General features: G+C 37.3%; 1 protein-coding gene and 1 long non-coding RNA gene across 3 annotated transcripts in view; one reads left to right on the forward strand and one right to left on the reverse strand.

Annotated features, from left to right (window-relative positions):
* Positions 1–18,001, reverse strand: part of CTNNAL1 (catenin alpha like 1) — a 228,638-nt gene extending 210,637 nt beyond the window's left edge. For both annotated transcript variants that reach the window (XM_075212894.1, XM_075212893.1), the window contains exon 1: positions 17,644–18,001. In XM_075212894.1, the coding sequence (XP_075068995.1) occupies positions 17,644–17,769 (126 nt within the window). In that variant the 5' untranslated portion in view covers positions 17,770–18,001. The remainder of the gene's footprint in view (positions 1–17,643) is intronic.
* LOC142158684 (uncharacterized) lies at positions 16,954–18,305 on the forward strand. The gene is made up of 2 exons (XR_012692844.1): positions 16,954–17,788; positions 17,874–18,305. It is a non-coding gene; the product is annotated as an uncharacterized LOC142158684 (long non-coding RNA).
* The last annotated feature ends 4,785 nt before the right edge of the window (positions 18,306–23,090 follow it).

The following is a 23,090-nucleotide window of genomic DNA, read 5'->3' on the forward strand; positions in this document are numbered from 1 at the left end:
CTGCCTTTAAAAGAGAGGTTTTAAATTAATGTTTCCAAAATGTGAACAGAGCTTAGCACAACACTCTGAGGACATAATCAATCGAAAAGTCATGACAGGAAGTAACTTTCTGGTTTTAATTTCCAGTATTTTAAACATAGATTGCAGTTTAGTTTATTCATACATGAAGAACATACTTTGCTACCTCAATTCAATAACCCAATGAATAAAAGAAGGTTTAGTGGCATTAAAATGCATGTAATAAACACCAGCAGTCACCAGGTCAAAGAGGTTTAAAGCGTGTGCGTGTGTGTGTGTGTGTGTGTGTGTTTGTGTGTTTGTGTTTATATATACAAACTCGAAAATAAACGCCGATCTTAGAAAGTCAATAACAAGTACAGATTAGAGATGAGCATAATTTTGCACAAATCTAATTTTGTTGTAGAACAGGCCATTTCAGATGTACAAAGTTCTGGTGGTCATTTCTAAGCTTTTGCATCATCATTCCAATGTCACATTTTGCAGAATTTAGTTTGGAATAGTCCACACTAAATTCTGCAAAATTTGAGTTTACAAATACAATCATTTGGCCCATAATTACCTTATGTTTAAAGTTATGATATACAATTTGTTTTGATCAAGAATACCTGATGTACAGTGCAGCATAATGTGTTGGCACTTTATAAATACCCCTACTACACTACAAGACAAATAACAAATTGGTACATTCAGACTCTGGACTTTTCCAGTGATGTCACTGCATACACAAGTGTGCTGCTAGGCTTTACAGTTTAAGCTTTGTTTCCTTTATCAGGTTGCATTTGTATATTTCAGATTACATACCTACACGATTGTAAAGCTGCTTTTACCTGCAGATCACTGTGAGGATGGCATTATGTTAGTATTCAGTGTTGTGACATCAAATGACAGAGATTCTGGATAGACACTGTGGTCCAAAGATAACCAAGCTGATGAACGCACAGTAGAACAAGTACTCAGCACCTAAGAGATGTATGATGGGGTAGAGCATTCAGCATTCACTACAATGTGATAAAATTGAGTGATTTAAGTGCTTTGAATTAGTGTTCAAAGCACCTGCGTATCATTACCCTTACCTTTCTTTTATAGCAATAATAAATATTTTATATGTTACAGAATGTGAAAAACTTGTTTTGTGGTAAAATTCTAGTATAGTTAAGGCACAATTTTTACATATTAAGACAGCATTTTCAGATTGTTTTTTTATTAGGCATCTCCTTATAACTATATCACAAATACAGTGAGAACCTGAAAGTTGGTGAAACATAGAATTATATAGATACCAATGACTCAAGTGATATACTGGTGATTGGATGGTTTATGCTTTCTTTAGGAATAATGTAAATAGTATCTATTATTTGACAGTTTGTGTCCCCTTTTTTCAAAAAGGCCCAAGCATTTTTATCTTGTGTTGCCAAGCAGCAGCAAAAGTACACGTGGATATCTGATACGTCTAAGCTCCTGTAATCTTACACTGCAGTGGTAGATCTTTTCCCGGTAAAGGATCTTTACTACAGTGTGCATAAATAAGGAGACGCTCAGTGCAAACTTCTTTCCACAAAAACACATGGCTGTATTAATGGAGGGGGAGTGAACAGTCAATAAGGTTTACAAAAGTGTACAATGTCCAACAAGTTTAATTTCAAATTCCACACTTTAGTGGAAAAAAATATCAATATGTGTGTTAAAAGGACAAAAAAAAAACAAAAACACTTTCACCACTATTATGACGTTAAAGCTGCATTTATGCGTGGGGTGACAAAAGGGGCCCCATTTTTCATTTTTAGCCTCAGATGAAAGCGGGGGGGGGGGGTGAAGCTGCAGAGGGGAGCTTACATGTCAGAAGCCAAAAAACAGAGATAGTAGCTTCACACCTCCTGGCTACAAAACTGAGATTGCTTCAGATTGGAAATTTACCCATCAGTATAAACAGTTTTCTGGGGTTTGGACAGGTGGAGACTTTTTGTCTTTGGAGTGTGTGGTGAGCTTTCAAGAAAAGAAACCACAGCAGCATGAGATGGGGTTATGTAAGCAGCCCAGATTACTTCAGAACATAAAAAATTATTCTCTAGTGGTCTATATTTATGTTACAGGTTTAATTTGATTACACAAAGTGTAGTGGTTTCAGAACTACCACTCCTTAAGTGCTTTATTTCACCCTAGGAATAGCAAGTGGTCACCTCATTAGCACTTATAATATCCCAGTCTTTGTCATACGTAAGTTAATCTTGCCTACAGATAGGGCACCTCTTAGATATTCAAGTCTGCATTCTAGTATTAAATCTATTATCTGTCATAACCCTCACCTGAAAAGATCAAGAGTCTGTAAACTCTATGGAGATCTGCCTACACTGCTGGTCGCGAGAGCATACACACTGCAAAATTGGCACAACATAGTTCCATCGTTTACAGAGATTTTAAGTTTGTATCGTTTGACTTTATAAACAATGTGCTTTGGAGCAATAATCGTTGATCGTGAGAGCGTAGACACTAATGTGATACTGGGCCGAAGGGTTGTTTATTGTGTGATTGGCCTGATAAGCCGGATGGTTGACTCAATGGTACCAAAAGACGGGAATTAAGGGTAACACTACCACAATACTACACTTTATTTAATCCATTACACTGCAGATGTGATACTTTTAATGTTGAAATAGTGTTATTTGGTTGAGACAACTATGTATTACCCCTAAGCCTATGCTGAGAACAGTGATATAGCATGTTCTTACCAACATGAATCTACACAGTAAAAATACTAACAGATTGACCAAGTGATTTTGTGTTAGCAAAAAGGAGCCAAGTGTGGCCTACAGAGAATACAAATAAGCCACGTCTATTCAGGAAAACCGACTTCTTGGTTATGCTATATCCATTGAAAGAAGTGTATATGTTGTCGACACTAGTCTATTACATATAATATTATAGCTCCATACCATGTAAATTTTGATATAGTAATATCATTTTTTGTTAAAGGTTCTATTAATGTATAACATTTGTTTACATGATAGCGAGGTGCCACCAACCAGTTAGAAACATGAGTGAAAAGAAAAAAAAGAACTGGTATGAATAGGTACAACTATTCATACCAGTTCTTTTTTCTTCTTGCGCTCATTACACTATATACATGGCAGCCCCTAAGTCAAATAAAATGCCAGTTCATTAGTTCTATTTTTTAATCTATACCTCCAAACTGTCATGATTTAGGTGTGACCTTTGTTCTGATTGCCGCAAAGTATGTCCCCACACAACTGCATTAAGCAGCCGCAAATCAAAAGAACTTTTAGGGAGGAGGCATTTGGCATTCATGCTCCTTTTATATGCATGCCGTCACATGGGACATATTCACTTTAAAAACTTGCATGATGAAAAAAGTAATTCTCCCTCGACAGATAGAAAGACTGCCATTTTCTAATTGAAGGGAAATTGTGACCTAACAAACCAGGTATTTTATTTCTCATTAATAAAACTGCAATTACCCCACAAATAAGTATGTAAGATGGAAATAGTAAGATGTTAATAGCAATGGGGTGTAACCATGCCCCCTTGATGACTGTCTTACTTTGAAATCCTCCAGTGTTGGGAGGTATGATTTTATGAACACGTTATAAAAATTGTTCAAATCTTAAAATGGGCTCTAATGCTGCAGTCATATTTCCTTAAATAATGCTAGATTCGGTTAAATAGCATTGTTACTCGATCAGCAGCCGCATTTGGATTTCACCATAAATATATACTGTATGTCTGGAGTATTTATTATCACTTTGTTTTACCTAAAATTTTTGGTTTTACTTGCAAAATTAAATTATGCCCCATCCTGGCTTTTTTGTGAGTTTATTAAGGAAGGTTGTCCCACAGGCGCTTTTCACTCCATGTTTAAAGTACAGCATCAACTGAAGTGTGTTTATAAAGTGCTCAATAAAAATGCTGTCCAATTGAAATACGGTATATTTGAGCAGCACTGAAAGCGATCATTACAAACTAGGAGATTTAAAAGCTGCACTTTTCCAGCTGCAATAAAAACGCTATACAAATTAGAAATGAGCATTTCTGAAGCTGGAATGCGCGAATGTGAAAAGCGCCCATGTGACACCACTCTAACCCTAAATCACCTTCAAACCACTTCAACTTCTTCTATGCTCTGAGGGATATTCCAGGTAGTCCTACTTGCTTCTGGCCTCTGTCAATTTCCATCATCTCCTTTTCAGTTGACCCCTTTCTATTAGATTGTAAGCTTATTTGGGCAGATGCCTCCTCTTCAAGTAATATTTAGAATACTCGATTCATTTCTAAAAAAAAATTGTTGGCACAAGGAAAATATCTCTAGTTATTAATACTATTTTATAGGAAGTCGCTTTCAGTACCGTAACATGTGACTAAAGAAATGCTTTAAAGGTTATCTCTCAAAACAGATATTTATGGCCACCTTATTTTAGACAGTACATGTCTAAGATATATTTACATAGCACAATCCACCACTAGTCAGCGTCTTCATTGCATAGGGCACATCCTTGTAATGAGAGAACTGGATGCTATTTGCAGAGCATGCCAAGCACATTCATAGCCAATATTTACAAAGATTCATTGATGGAATGACCACAAACAGAAGAGCATTAGCCAGACCTGTCAAGCGCAGAAAAAGACAGTCTAAGCTTGCAAGTAATAAATGAAAGCAATGATTCTCAACTGTGCCAGGAACTTTTTTTTTCCAAACCGCAAGTGCTCCTTGTATGATTGCCATATTTAGCAATATGAATCTTTAAAAAGATGGTCTATACTAGTATAGTACCTGGGCTATTTATTAGCAGTGATGTAGCCTGTGAAGCAATGCACATTAAAACAGTAATATTTCAAGATTACCGAATTAGCGAGAACTGATCATTATGAGCATAAGGGTGCATTCACTGCATTGTCCATGCCTTTAAAAATCTACACTGTACAGAAACAATACTTTCTAACACAGTAACTAAGCTCTTCTGGCTGGGATCTCTGATATAATAAGTATTCTTAGCAATCCACAGAGAAGAGAAATAATAAATACAAGACAAATTGTACATGCATAATGGTCAGCAGAAAGTACATCCACTAAGACAATTACCAAAAAGCTTTCTGAAGAAAGTTTTAGTAGGGACGGCACATAACCTTCGCTGCAGCCTGCTCTGCACATGAGGTTCTCATTTTATCAAGGGTACTGATTTAGGTAATTTCTAATGCAGTGATGGGCAACGGGGGCCGTCACCTGAAGCCGCAAGCTCCTTCCTGCTTTATGGACAGATTTGTTTGGTATAGCCGATATGTTATTACAGATAGCCGTCTCTTTTTTTGATTAAATGTTTTGTTTTAAATTATTACTGAGATTAATGGCAACGTGCAGCCTTTTATAGGCTATAGGGATGCACGATGTGGCCCCAAAGTGTATCAGGTTGCCCATCACCGTTCTAAATTATCAAAAGGCCGATTTGTTATTTACCATCACAGCAGAAAATTAAAAACGTGCACATACGCAGCAGGCGAAACTTAATTCTATTAAGACAACTAAAAAGTTCAGAAAGGTGCTCAGCTCTTTTTGACTTCTATATAAAATGGACTATCAAATAGATACAATTTTTGTACGTTACAAACTTTATGCAGTATATTAATGTGCAAAGAAATATCCACTAACATTAATGTGCCAAGAAAAGCCCAGTCACATAATTTGTTTTGCTACACACACTCATCGTGCCAAGTAACAAATATTAAATCGTAAAGACAAGCGTTTCTACAGATCTTCTCAATACAATTTAAAAAAAAAAAAAAAATGGACAATGTAATGGAAAGAGTTCCAGAATATTGTATTAGAGAGATAAGACTGACAGGCGTGTAAACATCTGCATTTGTTCCACAAGTTTGTACAATATAAATGCATTCCGAAATGGGAAAAATAAGAAAAGATATGCTAAGCAACAAGGAGTCTGAAGATAATTCAATTTGACTGGTGTTACAAGTTATGCAATTTATATGTACAGGAAACACAGTTTATGCTCACAATCAGTTTTTCTGAAGAACAGATAAAAATAAATATGAAATCATAGATGCAGTTACCTCCCTAGAAACCTACTGCACCACCAAACATACAAATTATAGCTCTTCTGGAAAAGATGGGTATTTGCTTAGCATCAACAACTTGTAGTTCAGCAAAATGAAGGACAGTTGCATGTGCACCAGTAATTTGGCCTATTATTAAATAGAAAAGTACATCACTAGATACATTATCAATGTCATAATCTTTTTTGCTGAAGCAATAAAAATACTTTAGAAATAGTTTTAAGACAATATATACAGACAATTAAGGCTTCTGGGAAATGTTATTTAAATGACAGCCTTTTTAATTTGAAACACTACCTACTGAGTAGTGAAGACATGCCCCAGTCAGTGCTGAGGCAGTAGGACTGTTCCAATCGTATTTGGGCAGTGCACAATACATTAGTTGCCTCTACAGCGTTACCAAGTGTCAAAATGCAAAGAGTGGGGGTGCATGGGAAAAGTGGGAGATGTATGTTTGTCAGTAATGGCATGGGTCCTTGCAGGGCTGGATTATGGCTCTGGGGGCCCCTATGTTATATGGTTATCATTTTAGACAAATACACAGGCAATACTGTGTGCACTACTGTTAGATGTGGGACATCCTCCCAACTGTCCTTGCAGTTGGACAAAATCCTGACTAAGTGAGACAGGCACCCAAATTCAGGACTGCCCCTCCAGATTCAGGACAGTTGACCGATTGTCCTGCTCTCTCCTACCTGTTCTTGTCCCTTTCACCACTTGTGGCTGCTGGTGTCTTTAGCTCAGTTGCTGCTTGTCTGGATGCTGGAATGCTGGGGACCCTATTTGGGGAAAAATATGTACATTAAATTAACCTATTTCCCTCCCTCCAAACTGCCCCAGCAATAAATTAATAACATTTACATTTAATATAACCATTTCCCACAACCATCCCCAACATTAAATAATTCATATTTAATAAATCGCCCTAATTCTCCCCAAACTTAGTCCCCACCCACAGTCCACTATTAAATAGGTCACCTCTCGTTACATTAAGAAAAACCCACTCCCCTTCCCTCATTACAGCAAGACAAATCCCCCTCTTCCCTCATTAGATTCAGACCCCCCCTCTTCCCTAATTAAATAAAAAAAAAAACTTCCCTCATTACTTTAAAAAATAACCCTTTCTTCCATCATCACAAACAAGCAAACAAAAAAACAAAAAAGCAGGGCACTCATTTCATCTTCCAGTTACACATAGGATTAACAGTAACAGTAAGGAAAATTTACTATAGCAAGCCTGCTTGCATCTGTTGCCCATTAGCATTTGTAGCTTCAAAATGGTTTGCTACAGGCCCCAGGCACTTAAGGTGACATCATCCTATAGGTGGTATCGTGACTTGAAATACAGTACAATGATTACCATAAGTTAATATGTGTATAATGAAATGTACGAGTATGTCTGGTAAACTTTTAAAGGCAACTATTACGACACAATGTCTTTTCTAGCAAGACTAAGACTAGGGTCAAATGGCTTAGAACAGCATGCTTTTTAAGTGTGGCACCATGAAGTTTACTTAGTGCACACACAATCAAGAAAAAGTTCAGTTTCCCATTCACACTTGAAGACCCTTACCCGTCAGAACGCTCCACGACGTATTTTTTACAGCTATCTAACTTCCCATGTAAAAGAAAACATATTTTTTTTACTTGATTGCTATGTGGCATTATGTAAGTTTCAAGACATTGTGATGTCTGGGGAAAGTACCTCAGTATGACTCCAACATAAGTATAGCAACAGCTATTCTCTAGCAATTGACAGAAACTGGAGAGGTGGGCAAAGGGCCAATCCATAGGAATGCAGTTGGCAGCAAATACAGATGCAAATCTAGAAAAATGAAGGCGTTAGGAGTTGCAGATCTACAGTCTAACAGTGAAATATTCTTGTAAAGATAAAGGCAATATCAGTATGTGTAGGCAGACATTATCGAGATCAGTTAGTGTACCCCTATACTTAAAATATCTTATTGACAGTATAGTCTATATGCAAAGAGCTCAAACAGGATGGCCTTTACTCTGCAATAGAAGCAAAGCAGTTATATTAAACGTTTTTAAAAATGTAATTTTTCCTTGCAATCAAGTCTACTAAGTTTTTTTACCCTTCTTAAAGAGAACATGACAAAATTGTACTAATTTGATTGAGACACTGGCATTTCTTTGCGCAAGTAATTTTGATTATTTCTGTCAGATTATAAGCTTAGTTGGTCAGGCAAAAGGTGCCCGAGTATGCGGTGCTTAATGTTGACAAAATCTGTATATGCTACATAAAAATAAAGTTTTACAAAACATAATCAAGTAGTAACATAAATGTATTTTACTTTAAAACAAAATTATTGAAAATATCTCTGTTTTATGTAGATTTTGTTTGTTTTTGCTCACTTCGGGAACTGCTTTGCATACTGTTTTTGCAAATTAGACCTGCTTTCCAATCCACCCAGCTGCTGCCCATTTTTCCCAGTATGCAACCAGAAATCGTCCATGCCATAATTACTGACAAGGCTGGGGTTTTCCAAGTGCCGCTATTCCCCAGAGGAGAAAACAGTTGCAACTGCTTCAGTGTCTCCAACTGTTAAGGAGGCACCACCTGTACAATGTACTAGGCTTTGAAAAGAACATTGTACAGGCGGCACCTCCTTAAATTACCAGGTTTCATAGAGTGGCCCTTCAAAGTGACGTCAGTGCAACCGGTCAGGATATTGACTTGTCGAAAGTATTTGAGGTGTGTGTTTCAAGCTGTCACTATTAGCAGTATGCCGGGGATTACACACTCGGTGTATTCATGTCGGGGTATCCGTTGTCAGGATTTCCATCATTGCTATAAAGTACCCAACCCTAAATCAAAATGGAGGAGGGACAGAATTAACATCCATGGGTACATAGCCTTATTGTGAGCTACGGCTGTTACATTCACCTTTTCACAAGCCTACACACAGTCTCCTGAACAAGTATAAATATTTTCAAGTATTAATGAGGGGTTTCGCATCCAATGTGCTAGTAGGTGCATGCTCACTGTGTACTTGAGAAAATTATATAGCATCAAACTGCCAGCTTTCATCACACTGGCTTCAAATGATAACAAGATTAGGGTCGCACAATCCTGCACACGCAAATAGCTCATTTAAATAATGGCGTTTATAAGCACAGGACAGTATTAGTTCTCATTTTATATTTTTTTCAAGAATGGATACTACTGTACATTGTAATTAGGCGTTTACACAGTTGTACCATTAACGTTCGCTTTCTCAAAACTGCGTTACAGGCACACTAAGCTGCTCACGCAGACAGCAACCTATGTTATATCGAATGGCACAAAATCACTGCATGGGTGAGCCCAAAACAGCAAGAAATCCCAAGGAACATCTATTCAACTGTTGTTTGAAACTGCCTGCAAATCTGGTCAGCCAATGACAGTGTCAAGTGCCGGGTTGTACAAAAAGCATCTTAATACAGTTGATGTTTGCAATAACTTTTCCAGAGCCTGCAAAAAGACTCATGTGACTACAAGTGGAACAATCTGTTCTGCCAAGCCATATTCAATTAGGAAAAGGATAGCAATCTACAGGAAATAGTAATTATATTACCGCAGGAAAGTTTACAACAAATCTTTCTACTAATTAGACAAATGTTTCTTAGTTCTCTTACTGAGGAAAAAAACATTTGAAACATCCAATCACATACTAACAAATATGTCAGTAAGTTACCTTCTTTCCCTAAGAGCAGTCAAAAGACTGACTTTCACTTCAACTTTTAATTATGCTTGATGCTCCTTCTTAGTTGGTTAAAAGTAACTTAAATAAAGTGACTTGTCAGTTACTCGTATGTTAAGCCATATTGAACAATTATCCTGGGAGTGCACTATAATCAATACTTATTTCCACATTATTTGAATTGTACACACTATTTTGCATTTACTCTTTCCTTTGGATCCTCCTGCACTGGGTGTCTTTCCAAACAAAGTTCTCCAGAACTTGAGAAGTACAAGACGAATTTAAATTCACCAGTTATTTCCAAACTTAAGTCTTTCTATCAATGTAATGACTGTTCTGAAAAACATTTGCAAATGATGCTTTTCCTAGATCCCTATGTTTGGAAACAATGAAAATTTGTAACTTTAGGATTAGATATCATATTGGTATTACATATTAGCAACAATAAGATGGCAAGAAATCAAAGTGGAAATGACCTACACCTTGTTTTAAGTCTGTTATCCGTAGTTCCTGTACCTCCCTTGTAAAATTCAGGGGCATCAACCAAAATGTAGATGCAATATTTTTTAATAGTTTAATTCTAGAAAATACATATCTAAAAATCCCAGATAATATATAAAATAAAGTAATGTAATGAGTATTTATTATGAACATATTGTAGTGACATACTGAAATGTTAAAGGTATAGTATAGTAGTTCTATACCATTATGAATACATTAGGTCAATTTAATGTTAAAATTATTTGCTATTCTAGGTCTGGTTGACTACATGCCAAATAGGAAGCCATAGTTCTGTCACAAGCTGCAGCAGTCACTGATTATGGCTAATGGTGCCAACAGAGTGTGATTTGGTAGTTTGGCCACCTGTACAGCAGACAATTGGACCAAAGTGGTGAGATACCATCATTTTGGGGTATGACCAAATGACCAGAACACAGACGTTCCATACAAAGAGGTGGGCAGTAGGCTACACATACAAGATGATCTAAGTAATTACGAACAGATTTTCCAACTAGAATAAAAATAAAATAACAAAATTCCAATTTCTATTAATGTTGCTTCTCGCCCCAAAAGTGAAAACATCTCAATACTGGGCCCAGTCTATCCATGGGGATTTTCTGAAAGTATACTTTGTGTTAAAACAGCACATACCTACTCACCATCATTTAATAATATACCTAAGGGGCTCAGGCTAATGATTTAACACATAACCGATAGGAATATTGCCATTTATTGTGAACACAAAAATAGCAATATTTTCAAAGGTCTTAAAACATCAAAGAAAACAAAAAACATCTACTTTTTGGAATGCAATCAAATTTATGGGCCATGTGTCATAAGGTGCAGAAAGGGGTTATTGCTATTTGTTGGATGTACACATAGCCAAGAGAAGATTAGGCTATGCCCTACAATTAGCATTATTTTGTAATAAAAGGTTAGAAAATATTGCAGGATAAACTATGGAGGAGAAAAATTAGTGCTTGGGCAGAGGAAATAGGTGTAATATTACAGTAACTGATTTAGCAGTAAAAGTCTCTCTCTAAGAGACATATAAAACAGGACATATGAAATAGGATGAACTGAGATCAATCAGAAATGGGAAACCCTCTTAATACTATTCAGTTAAAGAATATAACAAAGCTAGATGAAAAATGTAAAATCAGCTTAATATGTCTTTTGTTCCTAAATGGAAATCAGATACTGCGTCTATAACGGATGTAGTAGTGGAACAGATCCAGCACGAGGGTAGTAAATATGCACTGCATCACTTAAGAACATTGGGTGAGTATTATTTACAGACCGTATGTATATGTCAGCAGCAACTGACTGGCTCAGAAATACAACCTGCCATTTATTTATAAGCCTGAAACTGAAATGTGTTCATATCCCAGTAACTACGACAATTCCCTCTCAGAAAGCTTTTGGAAACAAGGCCCATAAAACTTATTTACTGCAGGAATTGGAATACTGTATGCTAAAACAACATGCTTTAAACTGAACATATAGCATTAGGTGTCTGCAGAGTTTGCTTTTTGGAACCCGATATATTTCAGTGGAGATTCAAAGACATCCTCTCTGGTTCTCGGGTAAAGTGAATTGGTTGTTTGTACAGACCAATGTTTCAGCACAGGACAATGTAATTCTCAAGTCTTAACAATAGCTGATGAATAGGTTGTTGACGTTGTTTGAAAACATGTTAGAAGCTGGGACATCAAAACAATTGTCAGTCATAAGAACAGGCATTGGCATTCGAATGCATTTAAAAAGTCTTTCTATATTTTGAGCTGGTGAAAACAAAGTTGATTTCTCACACATGTTAAATCTTCTTCTAAGGGATCAGAGCTAACAAATATCTGTGCAGGCCTCAAGTTCAATATCAACCTCGTTCATCCAATAGATATCATAATAGATATCATAAAATAGGACACAAGCAATAGGACACCAGAAAGAAATTATATTAGCAATTCTATTCTATTGTTAAGCACTTGGGATCTATTTCACCCAATGGGTGCTGGCAAATAATTATATTATTGTGTGTAAGTTCATGTACAATACCATGGGAATTTTAACTCATGATGAAGGGATATTCTTTCAGCACAATTTATCTGGCTTTCTTCCTGACAGACAGTAACCGACTGTTACTGATCACCACTACTGATGTCACTCTGCCACCAGACACTCACCAACTGTGAATGCCAATTTCACAGTAGTTGTAGGAGAATCACACTGTAACCATGGGACTACTTTGTGGCACCTAGAACCGCTTACTTCTCTGGAGGTCTGAGATATTACAATTATTAGCTTCAGGATGCAATATGCTCTCTACACTTGAATTTAAATGCTATTTAAACCTAACAAAATTTACATCAATCTGTGATTTCCAAAATTACTTGGTTAGGTTTCCCATCTCTCTAAAAAAACAGGATGAAAGTATAACGACCCCCTCATGTGCATTCAGGCTAAAAAGTCTTGGTCACTCACAAATGAAAAGGCCTAATTAGCATGGGATTTCCTTTCTTCCAAAAAACATTTCATCCAAAATATGCCTACTGCATAAGAAATCAATACATTTCTAATACAATAATCAGTACATGTGCAATGATACACATCAGAGTATTGCGCCACTAACTGAAATAAATTTACACAATAAGTTATTTATAAAAGTGATCCAGCCACAATATTCATTTTCAATTCAGGAATATTTTGGGGGATTTTACCCTGTCAAGCTAGTTTTTTTTTCTCATTTCAACAGGCAATGCATTTCAATGGTGGCAGAAAGCTAATTGAAATGCATTGCCCACAGAAATGAAAGCAAAACGCTAAGATAATTAGAGGCAATGTTTACCTGCTGGCCGTTTGTGACTGGTTGAGGTACTAACCTCTAGCACCATTGAAAACAATGGAGGTGGAAGCAAAACAATGAAATACGTCAGAACTGTTTCAGCATCCACTGGTAGACTGGGTATAATGGCGTTTGTAGTTCTACAATAGTATTTAATCTTCAGTTAACTTTTACTTCCTTAACTTAAACATTTTTTCATTCATTTCAGACAGACAATGCAATTCTATGAACTTTCTGTACTCAATGAAATGCATTGTTCATTGAAATGGATGGGAAATCTCACTGTCTGAAACCAGTGAAGACTTCCACGGCGATTTTGAAAATTGCCCTTTACAAGATTCCCCATGCTCTATAAATCATAATGAAGGGGGAGAAAACATTATGATTTGTGGGATTGTGAAATGCATGTCGCTTTTTTTGTTTTGTTTTTTTTTAATTTTCAAAAAGTGGAGATTTACATGGTGGTTTGCATTTAGTAGATTTGGTGAACTGAAAATTGCCATGTACATCAATAAACAAAAAAAAAAAAAAAAAAAGATTTGGTCAAAAATTAGGGTTTTTATAACGAAATCACAGTCCCAAAGGTTATGAAGAAATCACAGTCCCAAAAGTTATCACCATTAACTCAGGGTCACTCAGTCTAGAATCTATGGCTTCATGTTTTTGTTTTTTGTTCTATTTACAGACTATTTCACATATTACAACAATCAACACCAGGAATAAGTACCAAATTTCAATTCAAAAATAAAAATGTTAATTCTGCCTTTGTGGCATCATCATCCATTTAATTCAATCGTAGTATAAATTCATAGTTAATTTACAATCTCATGCACAAGAAAATATTGATTTTTCTCTCAAGGCCTATATAATACTGCAATTGAAGGCTTCACATAATAAAGCATCATGGGTGCAATTATATATAGTTTCCCAATGTTCCACTAAGTTTTTGTGTCTGGTGACAAACTACATTATAATAAACCTATATTCAGTTCTGAATTCATTCAAACTGCATTGGTCTCACTTCTGTTGATTAAAGCTACCACCAGGTCTTTTCAGTTTAATTTTGGGATAATGGTATTTTTAAGCGAAATTTTCATTGATAATCAGAAAAGGTAGGTAACCCACCACTATCCTGTTAGTAAACTACACACCCAATAATATATATATATATACACATATACATACACACACAAGTTAACCCGTGCATGATACTCATGCATTCGAGTAATATCAAGCTACTTAAGGTGTTAAAAAGGTTCTTGTCATGCATTTGGGCCTAGCCCAGGCCTCCTCAGGGGAAGAGCGTTACTTCCCGACGCAAGCGCCCTTTTTTAACGTGGTTTTGTCCACGTCACCACTTCATCATTTTTCTCCATCACCTCATCCTTCATCTTCATCGCCACATCCTTCATCAAGCTACTTAAGGTGTTAAAAACTCCCCACTGTCACCCCCGGCAACCACCAACCACTCCCAACTGTCACTTCTCCTTCATGAAATATATAGGTCAGTGTATAACTCTGCCCAGCAGGTGGCGCTGCAGCTTGTTGTTTTTTTCCCACACACGCTACTAGGCATTTATATAGTAGAAATAAATTTTATATAATATATATATATATATATATATATATATATATATATATATATATATATATATATATATATATATATATACATACACAGTGCTGAAGAAAGGTATGCTGAGAGTCTTACTATGTGAACTGTTAGAACGTCCCATTTACATTTTGCTCAGAGGTAGATTTACCAAAACCAGTTTACCATTGCCAACTAAAATCAAAGGGATACCACACAACAAGAGACTGTTTCTTATTTCCTTACCCATTATACTATTATTATTCTTATTACTATTATTATTATCGTTTGTTTGTTTGGCGCCACAAGGTTTCCGCAGCGCCGTACACAGCACAAACAGTACACTATACAGGGTAAAACAATACAGAACAATAAACACAAAGTACCAGAACTTCAGAAACTCCAGGCAGGCAAATACTGTAAAGACGGAGCGGAAGAACAGGTGTGGAGACAGGAGGTGAGAGGGGCCCTGCTCATACGAGCTTACATCCTAAGGGAGGGTAAACAAAATCAGGCACAAGAGGGAGCCAGTGAAGCAAAGGGGAGAGTAAAAAGGAGCCAGGAGAGAAACAGAAGAGGTGAGAGGTTAAGTGGATGGTTGGTAGGCCTTAAGGAGCAGGTGAGTTTTAAGTGCCCGCTTGAAGGAGCAGATTGGGTGAGAGACGGATGGAGCGAGGGAGGTCGTTCCAGTATTACCCACCACTTAGACATTTTACCAGAAATGTCTGCCTACCTGGACGCCCATGTGCAATACGACTGGCAGCTAGGTCCAGAAGTGGCTGCTACCTCTATTGCTATGCCACTGCCAACTAAAATATTAGCATGCCCCAATTTTTTAATTACCTAAGCGTTCATAATTTTGCCCCAAAAATGGATTACCACTGTTCTAGAATAAAGGAACCGACATAGAACTGATTTGTATATCTCTACAATAGGTTTAGTAAAACAATATATCACATAAGTGATGCAGTTTTTCACCCTCCTGTTGTGCATTAGTATTTAGACTAAAATGAGGTTCCTCTATTGAGCAGTGAGGCATTTCCATTTCCCTACATTTAAATATTTCTTCTGTCTTCATTTGTTTCACATTAAAACTTTGAAAGTCCAGTAAAGATTCTAAAACCTTGCTACAGAACAAAAATTTTTCACACTCCTTCAGATTTTGCATTGCAACATTTTTTGCAAGAAACTCTGGCCTTGATCTGAATGTCATGTAAAGACCATTAGAATGTGACTCAACTGTCTGATCGTTACATTATAAAATCTTTATGCAAGATTTAAATAGGAAATATGCATTTTTACTGCAAGCTACCATTGCATGAAAGACATTATATAGCAAATTCCTTTCCCAATAAAAAAAAACTAACTATTTTCATACACATTATATAATAAGCAAGCAGTAGACAGTACATGGGGATTTCTTTCCTCTGTAAGAAGTAGAAAAAAATGTCACAACTTCCCTTAACAGAAGAAGAAAACCTCAGGTAATAAACAAGTTCTATATGCCATTGTGATAATAAATAGAAATCTAGTTATCAGGCAATGGGACTAAAGCATTTAAGTGCATTTCTTATCTTGAGGCCGATACAGATTAATGCACAGTATGAGGTCACAAGAAAAGAATGTGGACTCATTGTAATGTGTGGAGGTAAAAACTGCAACTGTCAATATGTATAGTCCAAATGCTGCAGTTTCACTTAGCAGTGAATGAGATATAGTTAAGTAATAAATATATACACTTCTTTAAAAAAATAACTTTTATACTTTGTTTTATATTTGCATGTCATTTTAAGTGAATCAGACAGTGACAGGGTGATTGCCCTAGAGTCATTATAGTTTATTGCAGATCACAAGGGAACACACACCCCATCACTTTGTTCCTGAGTTAGTCATTGTATAATTCTACCCACTTTCAAAACAGAATGTTCATAGCTATGGCATTCTATCCTGCTAAATATCCTTCAGGGAAAGACTGATGCCATTATGCTATGATTAACGCTTATTTAACAATTTTGTTCCCTTGGTGCAACCACTAAATAAAGAATATGGTTTATAAACTATAGCTCATTTGCTACAGCATATTGAAGCGCTTTATCCACAATCAAATGCCACTGACTGAATACATAACTAAATAATATAAATGTATACAGTTGTGGGTCAATTTAAAACATCTTGCTGACAGGAACATAAAAGATATTTAGTAAGTGTAATAGGAGGTTTCAGATAACATAGCTATAGCAAGCATGTACAGTAACAGTATCTTCAGACTACGAACATCTCTGTTCAGTCATGCTCTTGCACCTTATAAAGGCACATAAAGCCTGCAACACTTCATACCTGTAAGGGTACATTTGCAGCCAGAGAAAATAGAGACACAGGGCACAATTGCAGATACAGCAGCAATATGCAATTATCTTTCCTTATTTCCCCACTAACTCAAATGTACATGGATCTACTGATTATTTCAAAGGGGGTATTGTAGCTAAATCACCCAAACAGTGAAAGAGTGGGCCAATCAGTCATATCTCAATAGTGTTAAACTGTAATTTAGGTGTTCACATGGTCCTAATAAACCTTGCTACAGTGGAGCAGCAGGACAATAATAACGTGATTTTATTTCATTCAGACCCCTAGCTGCTACATCCTCCCCCAACAATAAAGCACTGCTACACAGTGCACAACATACAAGCCAAGAGCTTAGCAGTTTTAGTTACCAGGCTGAGGATCTCTCTTGTCATAAAGCCAGGTTACTCAAATATGCAAATGCTACTTTATATGACGTATGTTAATATCAATTCGCTAGTAAAACCAGCAGTAAATCAATCCTGTGCACAGGCTAGGCTACTAATGCAGTTTTGCTGCCTGAGTTTGCAGGTCTCTGATACACAGATCTTTTCTCTCATTACCTGGGATACCAGAGGGACGAGGGTCTGCTCCACAGATTTGGTTTTGATCTCCAACCCCGTGTCCATGCTGAAGCCGGAGGAAGATGACGAGGAAACCCCACTACTGCTGCATGGTGAAGTGGCCATGACTCGGGAAGGCTCACAGGTTAGTCCCAGGATCTGAGCGACAGTCTGTGTGTCTGCAGCTCCTACTTGAACTCACTGGATACGTGTTTTTGTCTTTTATGCAGAACAACCTCTTGTGCTTCTCGCCAGCTCCAAATGTACTCAAATCAGCAAAGTACTCCTCCAAAATGAAGAGAGGTACCAAACTACAACTACATTAGAAGAGACATCACAGCCACAAACCCGCGCTGCAGAAAAGCACCACTCCAGTGTAGAGTCCAAGTCAGTGACACCTCCTTCTCCCTCTAACCCCGCCTGCTTCCCCTCCCACATTCCAACCCACTAAGAAGAAAAAAAAAGTCTTCCATGCCCGTAACTTTCTCATTCTTCTCAAATTCCTGTCTGCTTGTGCTAGGTGAGCAAACACAGAGCTAGGCTTTTATTTTCTGCAATTAGACCATGGGGCTCCTAGTCGTACAATATCAATCTTGTTTAGGTTAAACGATTTGCCTTTCATGTGATTTCACAATGCAAAAATAAAGGCTTTCCTGGATTAATAGGGCTTTTTAACCTTATGTTAATTTTAATTGTAGTCCTCTGTCACCAGTTTATGGTGTGGATGCTTCTCTGACAACAACGCTGCTCTCTTCCTCTTTTTCCCGTCTTAGTGTGTACATATGTGACCAGGGGTGCTGAACGTGCAGGTTCTGACCACAATTAAACATAGTCTGTGGATACAGGGGCGATAGTATGGCAGTGCAGTGCAAACACAAATGTCAAAAATGATTAATTGCCAGATCGTTTGTGAATGCTTAAATAAAATAATTATATGTACACTTCTTTCTCCAGCACTTGACTTGAATTGCAGTGTGTAGTTAACCATGTACACCCACTATATAACTCTCCTGCACAATTTGCTTGGTTTCAGTAGTCACATTGCAAATAGGTATTCCTTTTCCTTGCCAATCCTGCTTATAAACTTAATACACTGTTGTTATAACATAAAGGGGTCTATATATCAAAGGGAGAATATACATAAATCCAGATAAATCCATATTGAACAAAGCCCCTTGGCCAGTGAAAACTATCACCATTGGTAGCCTTTCTGGCAAAATTTTCCTATGCAAAGTCTGTTATGAGCGTTTTGTCGCTATCCAATAACGATTGTCGAATCTCGATTTGTGTTTCCAACGCACAAATATTTATTCTCAAAAAGTAGCAGAATATATTCAAGCGAAATAATAATAAGTACAGCCGTTACTTATCGCAGGCGCTCTGGATCCAGTGTACAGTCATTCAGGTCTGAAGTCTGTGGTCAAGGTGACTGAACACTACATGAGAGCTACTGCTTATATGCAAACAGAGATACAGTGAAACAATGCAGGTGGTATAGCTTGCTTCTATTGGTTCAGGCATCAGGAGGGTCCAGGAGGTTACACATCATAAGCTGATTCAATCTAAGGAATCCAAAGGTGGGGGTCTCTCCAGGGGATGAGCTCTGTTCTTCCCGCCAAACTGCTCTGTTCTTCCCGCCACACTGCTCTGTTCTTCCCGCCACACTCCAATTACAATCAGTCTATTAGCATTTGACAGTTAATATCATATTAAAGGTTTATTCCCTGACATCAATAACTAGAGTATGCAATGTGCGATCTCTTCGCCGAATGCACCGAACAGCTGCTGATGTAAAGGGGATTAATATGATATTAGACATGACACATTTCTTTTAACCTGAACCATATGTATCACTAATATGCATATAACTTATAATATTACACATAAACACTACTATATTTCGACATAAATAACTATGTGTTGCAACTACCATTAATGTGTACTATTTTACAAATGTGTGTTGGTGCGAATGTATGTAAAAGCGTAAATACTGTTGTTGCCACGTGTTGCGGCTGCGTACGCCCTTCCACGCCGTAGCGTGCCATACGCATCTTTTCAGACAAAGACAACCAAGTTTGCTCGATTTTAATTGAAATAACTTTTTTCCAATTTACTGATTTCGACAAGTCTATTTAACAAAAATGGGGATAGCATACTCTTTACGCATGAAAGAATGATTTATTGTTCAAATAAAGTAATTTATCTTTAGTAAAAATATTTTTTTATAAATTTTATTATTTTGATTTACGCCAGCGAGTATGGCTGGTCGCTTTCTCTTGGGCTGCTCCTTCTCTCACTTGCAGTTCCTTGGAGGTGTCACTCTCTTTCTGGCTAAAGCCGTGTGTTATATATAGGCTAAATTCAGGAGACCATCTCAGTTTCAGCTCCTGACTGACATCCTACTAGTGAGGCCAGATCTTCCAATGTCCCAACATTGCCCTCTCTCTCTCTAGACTGTAAGTTGTTACAATCAGGGCCCTCTCTACTGTTTGTCTCACGTCTCCACCTCCTTTATCATCCTAGTCTCTTATTTGTTATCTTTTATGTGTATTTGTATTTGGTATGATTTGTAACTCTGACTGTTCGGCACTTGGAGTTTTATGGCATATACCATATAAACAATGATGATCAAGCTGCCATGTTCCACAGCCCCCACTCCTCTGGAATCTGAGCTAAGGCTTACTTGGATCCCGCAGTCTTTCTCCTCCTACATTCCCAGACCTTATATGGAGTGTTTTGCCCGCTGAACTCGCCGTCTAGGTGCTTTCTCACCTTTCCATGCGTCTGCGATAACTCTGCTGTCCACACCACCACTTATCCACGTCCCACGAGAGGCCTACATCTCACTTACTACAAGGAGCATTGCCTTTCACCAAATCGGGAATGGGGCATTACATAATAACATTACTTTGCAATATTCCAAGAACATGGATTGTAAAACAAAATCTAACATTTGTGGAAGACACTTTTTTCCTCCTAGGTATATCTAAAATTATTATTTTATCATATAAATAATATTATAGACATACTATCATCATCATCTTCATCATCATTTATTTATATACCGTCACTAATTCCACAGCGCTGTACAGAGAACTCATTCACATCAGTCCCTGCCCCATTGGAGCTTACAATCTAAATTCCCTAATATAGACACACACTTACACACAGACAGACTAAGAATATTCTTTCTGTTGTCAGTAAACTGAATGTAGTATGTAAAATTGAGGATTCACAATAATTCATATTCTTGCCTATCTAGCTAAAGCATTTATTTTACGAAGTACATTTTATGCAAAAGTAGAGTCAGAGATTTGCCCTGATAATTTAAGAAAGGTTGTAGTGGGCAATGTCTTATCAAAAATTCCCATTCACTAAAATAGCAAAACAGAAACTAGAGCTCCTGGTCCTGAAAAAAATTGTTGTATAACATAGTAATATGATTTTCATTTTACATTTTATCTTCTACTGTAATAAATACAGGTATTCTAACTGATCTGTGTGTTCTTTTCTAAGGATAGCTTCTAATTGTCAGGGGTCAGATAAACATTTCTAAGCACCGTTTCTCCTCTGAGTAGAGTACAAGTATTGTGCAGCCAGAGTATAATGAGAACTATATTTCCAACTGTCACATAAGAGAGCTTAACCTCCTAAAAGACTGCATTAAACTTTTAAATGGTAACATTCTCTTGTGTAAACAGGGAGATCATAGTTGCCACTGACTACAATAAACAAAATGCAAATGTATGCTCTCTGTTTTGGAAGCTGCCGTTAGAAAAAAATTGTGGGTCTGACTGGGTAAGTGCATGACTGAAGGATATAAAATGGCATTGTCAAGTTCTGACTACTTTCACTTTAGGACCCCATCCCAAATTCTCTGATTTCAAACATTCTATCTGTCATCATCATCATTTATATAGCACCACTAATTCTGCAGCGCTGTACAGAGAACTCATTCACATCAGTCCCTACCCCATTGGGGCTTACAGTCTAAATTCCCTTACATACACACAGACTAGGGTCAATTTGATAGCAGCCAATTAACCTACCGGTATGTTGTTGGAGTGTGGGAGGAAACTAGAGCACCCAGAGGAAACCCATGCAAACACGTGGAGAACATACAAACTCCTCACAGATAAGGCCATGGTTGGGAATTGAACTCATGATCCCAGTGCTGTGAGGCAGAAGTGCTCACCACTTAGCCACCGTGCTGCCCTCCTTTCTCCTAGAATACTGATGGACTCAGCCTCATATAGATCTCAAAATTAATCATGAGTAAGGGGCATCGGGACTGTCTTGTCATGTGGCGTGTTTATGTGTTTCATAAAATGCCCCATTGAAATATAGGCTGAGGCCTGCTTGCCAGCTAAAGAGGAAAATTATTATTATTATTTTTTTTAAATGTGCATTTCTTAGTATGTAGACTCATAACCTGGCTCACACTCAGCATGGAGCATCTCTAGTCACAAAAACTTGTCAGACACTGCCATTTTCATATGCCATTTTTATTTGCATCTATGTTCATTGAATAGAATTGGACACACACACATTCTGGGAGGTGCATTTTTGCAATTATATAAATGACCCTTAAGCTGGGTACACACCTATGCAATCAAACTTAAGATGCAATTTCTCTAATGATTTCACGAACAATTGAAAGTTACAGATATCTGCCTACGCTGCTGGACGTGAGTGCATACACACCTCTACATTTGCCCAACATCGTTCCATCACTGATCATGATCTTTAGGAAGTTTATAAAACCAAATCAGCAGTTGCAATGTGTTTTAGTACAATAAAACATGATCGTGGGAGTGTACACTCTTGCATTATCTAAACAAATGGTTGTGAATCGTGTGATCTGCACTATAATTGCATAGATTTGTACCCAGCTTTAGTGTATTAGTATTCAACCTATAAAACACTTATTTTTTAAATTGTAAATTTCAAGGTTCAGAGAAATGTGGCTGACACCACCCTATGAGCAGTGCCAGACAGGCATTTTTTAAAATGCATGTTTTCTGACCAGATAACTGTTAGGTTTTGAAGGGCATAAGTGCTTCCATAGTGTGCTGTTATATGGATGGGAAACACTGTACCAAAGTTCTGAAAGTTCTCCCCACGGCAGCAATTTGGCTCTTACAAGCCCTTTACAATTTAGCTGGAAAAACACAACATTTACGAGCTGCCTTGTGACAGCACAATCTCTAGTAAACTGTATAAGGAATTATCATTAATGCCAATGAAGAATAAAAGGCAGAGGCTTTGAACGGAGTGAGTAACTCGTAGTCCTTTTTTCTAAATGAGATCACAGGATACTTATATGGGGTTGCCATTAGTCACTGTTACCATAAAATAGTAGCATACACAGCTCCAAGGGATGAAGATCTCAAATCAGGAAAAGACACTGTAGCAACATGGTTAAATCATGAGCAATGCTTCATGTA

Source organism: Mixophyes fleayi, chromosome 5, assembly GCF_038048845.1.
Source record: "Mixophyes fleayi isolate aMixFle1 chromosome 5, aMixFle1.hap1, whole genome shotgun sequence".
In the NCBI taxonomy this organism is placed as follows: domain Eukaryota; kingdom Metazoa; phylum Chordata; class Amphibia; order Anura; family Limnodynastidae; genus Mixophyes; species Mixophyes fleayi.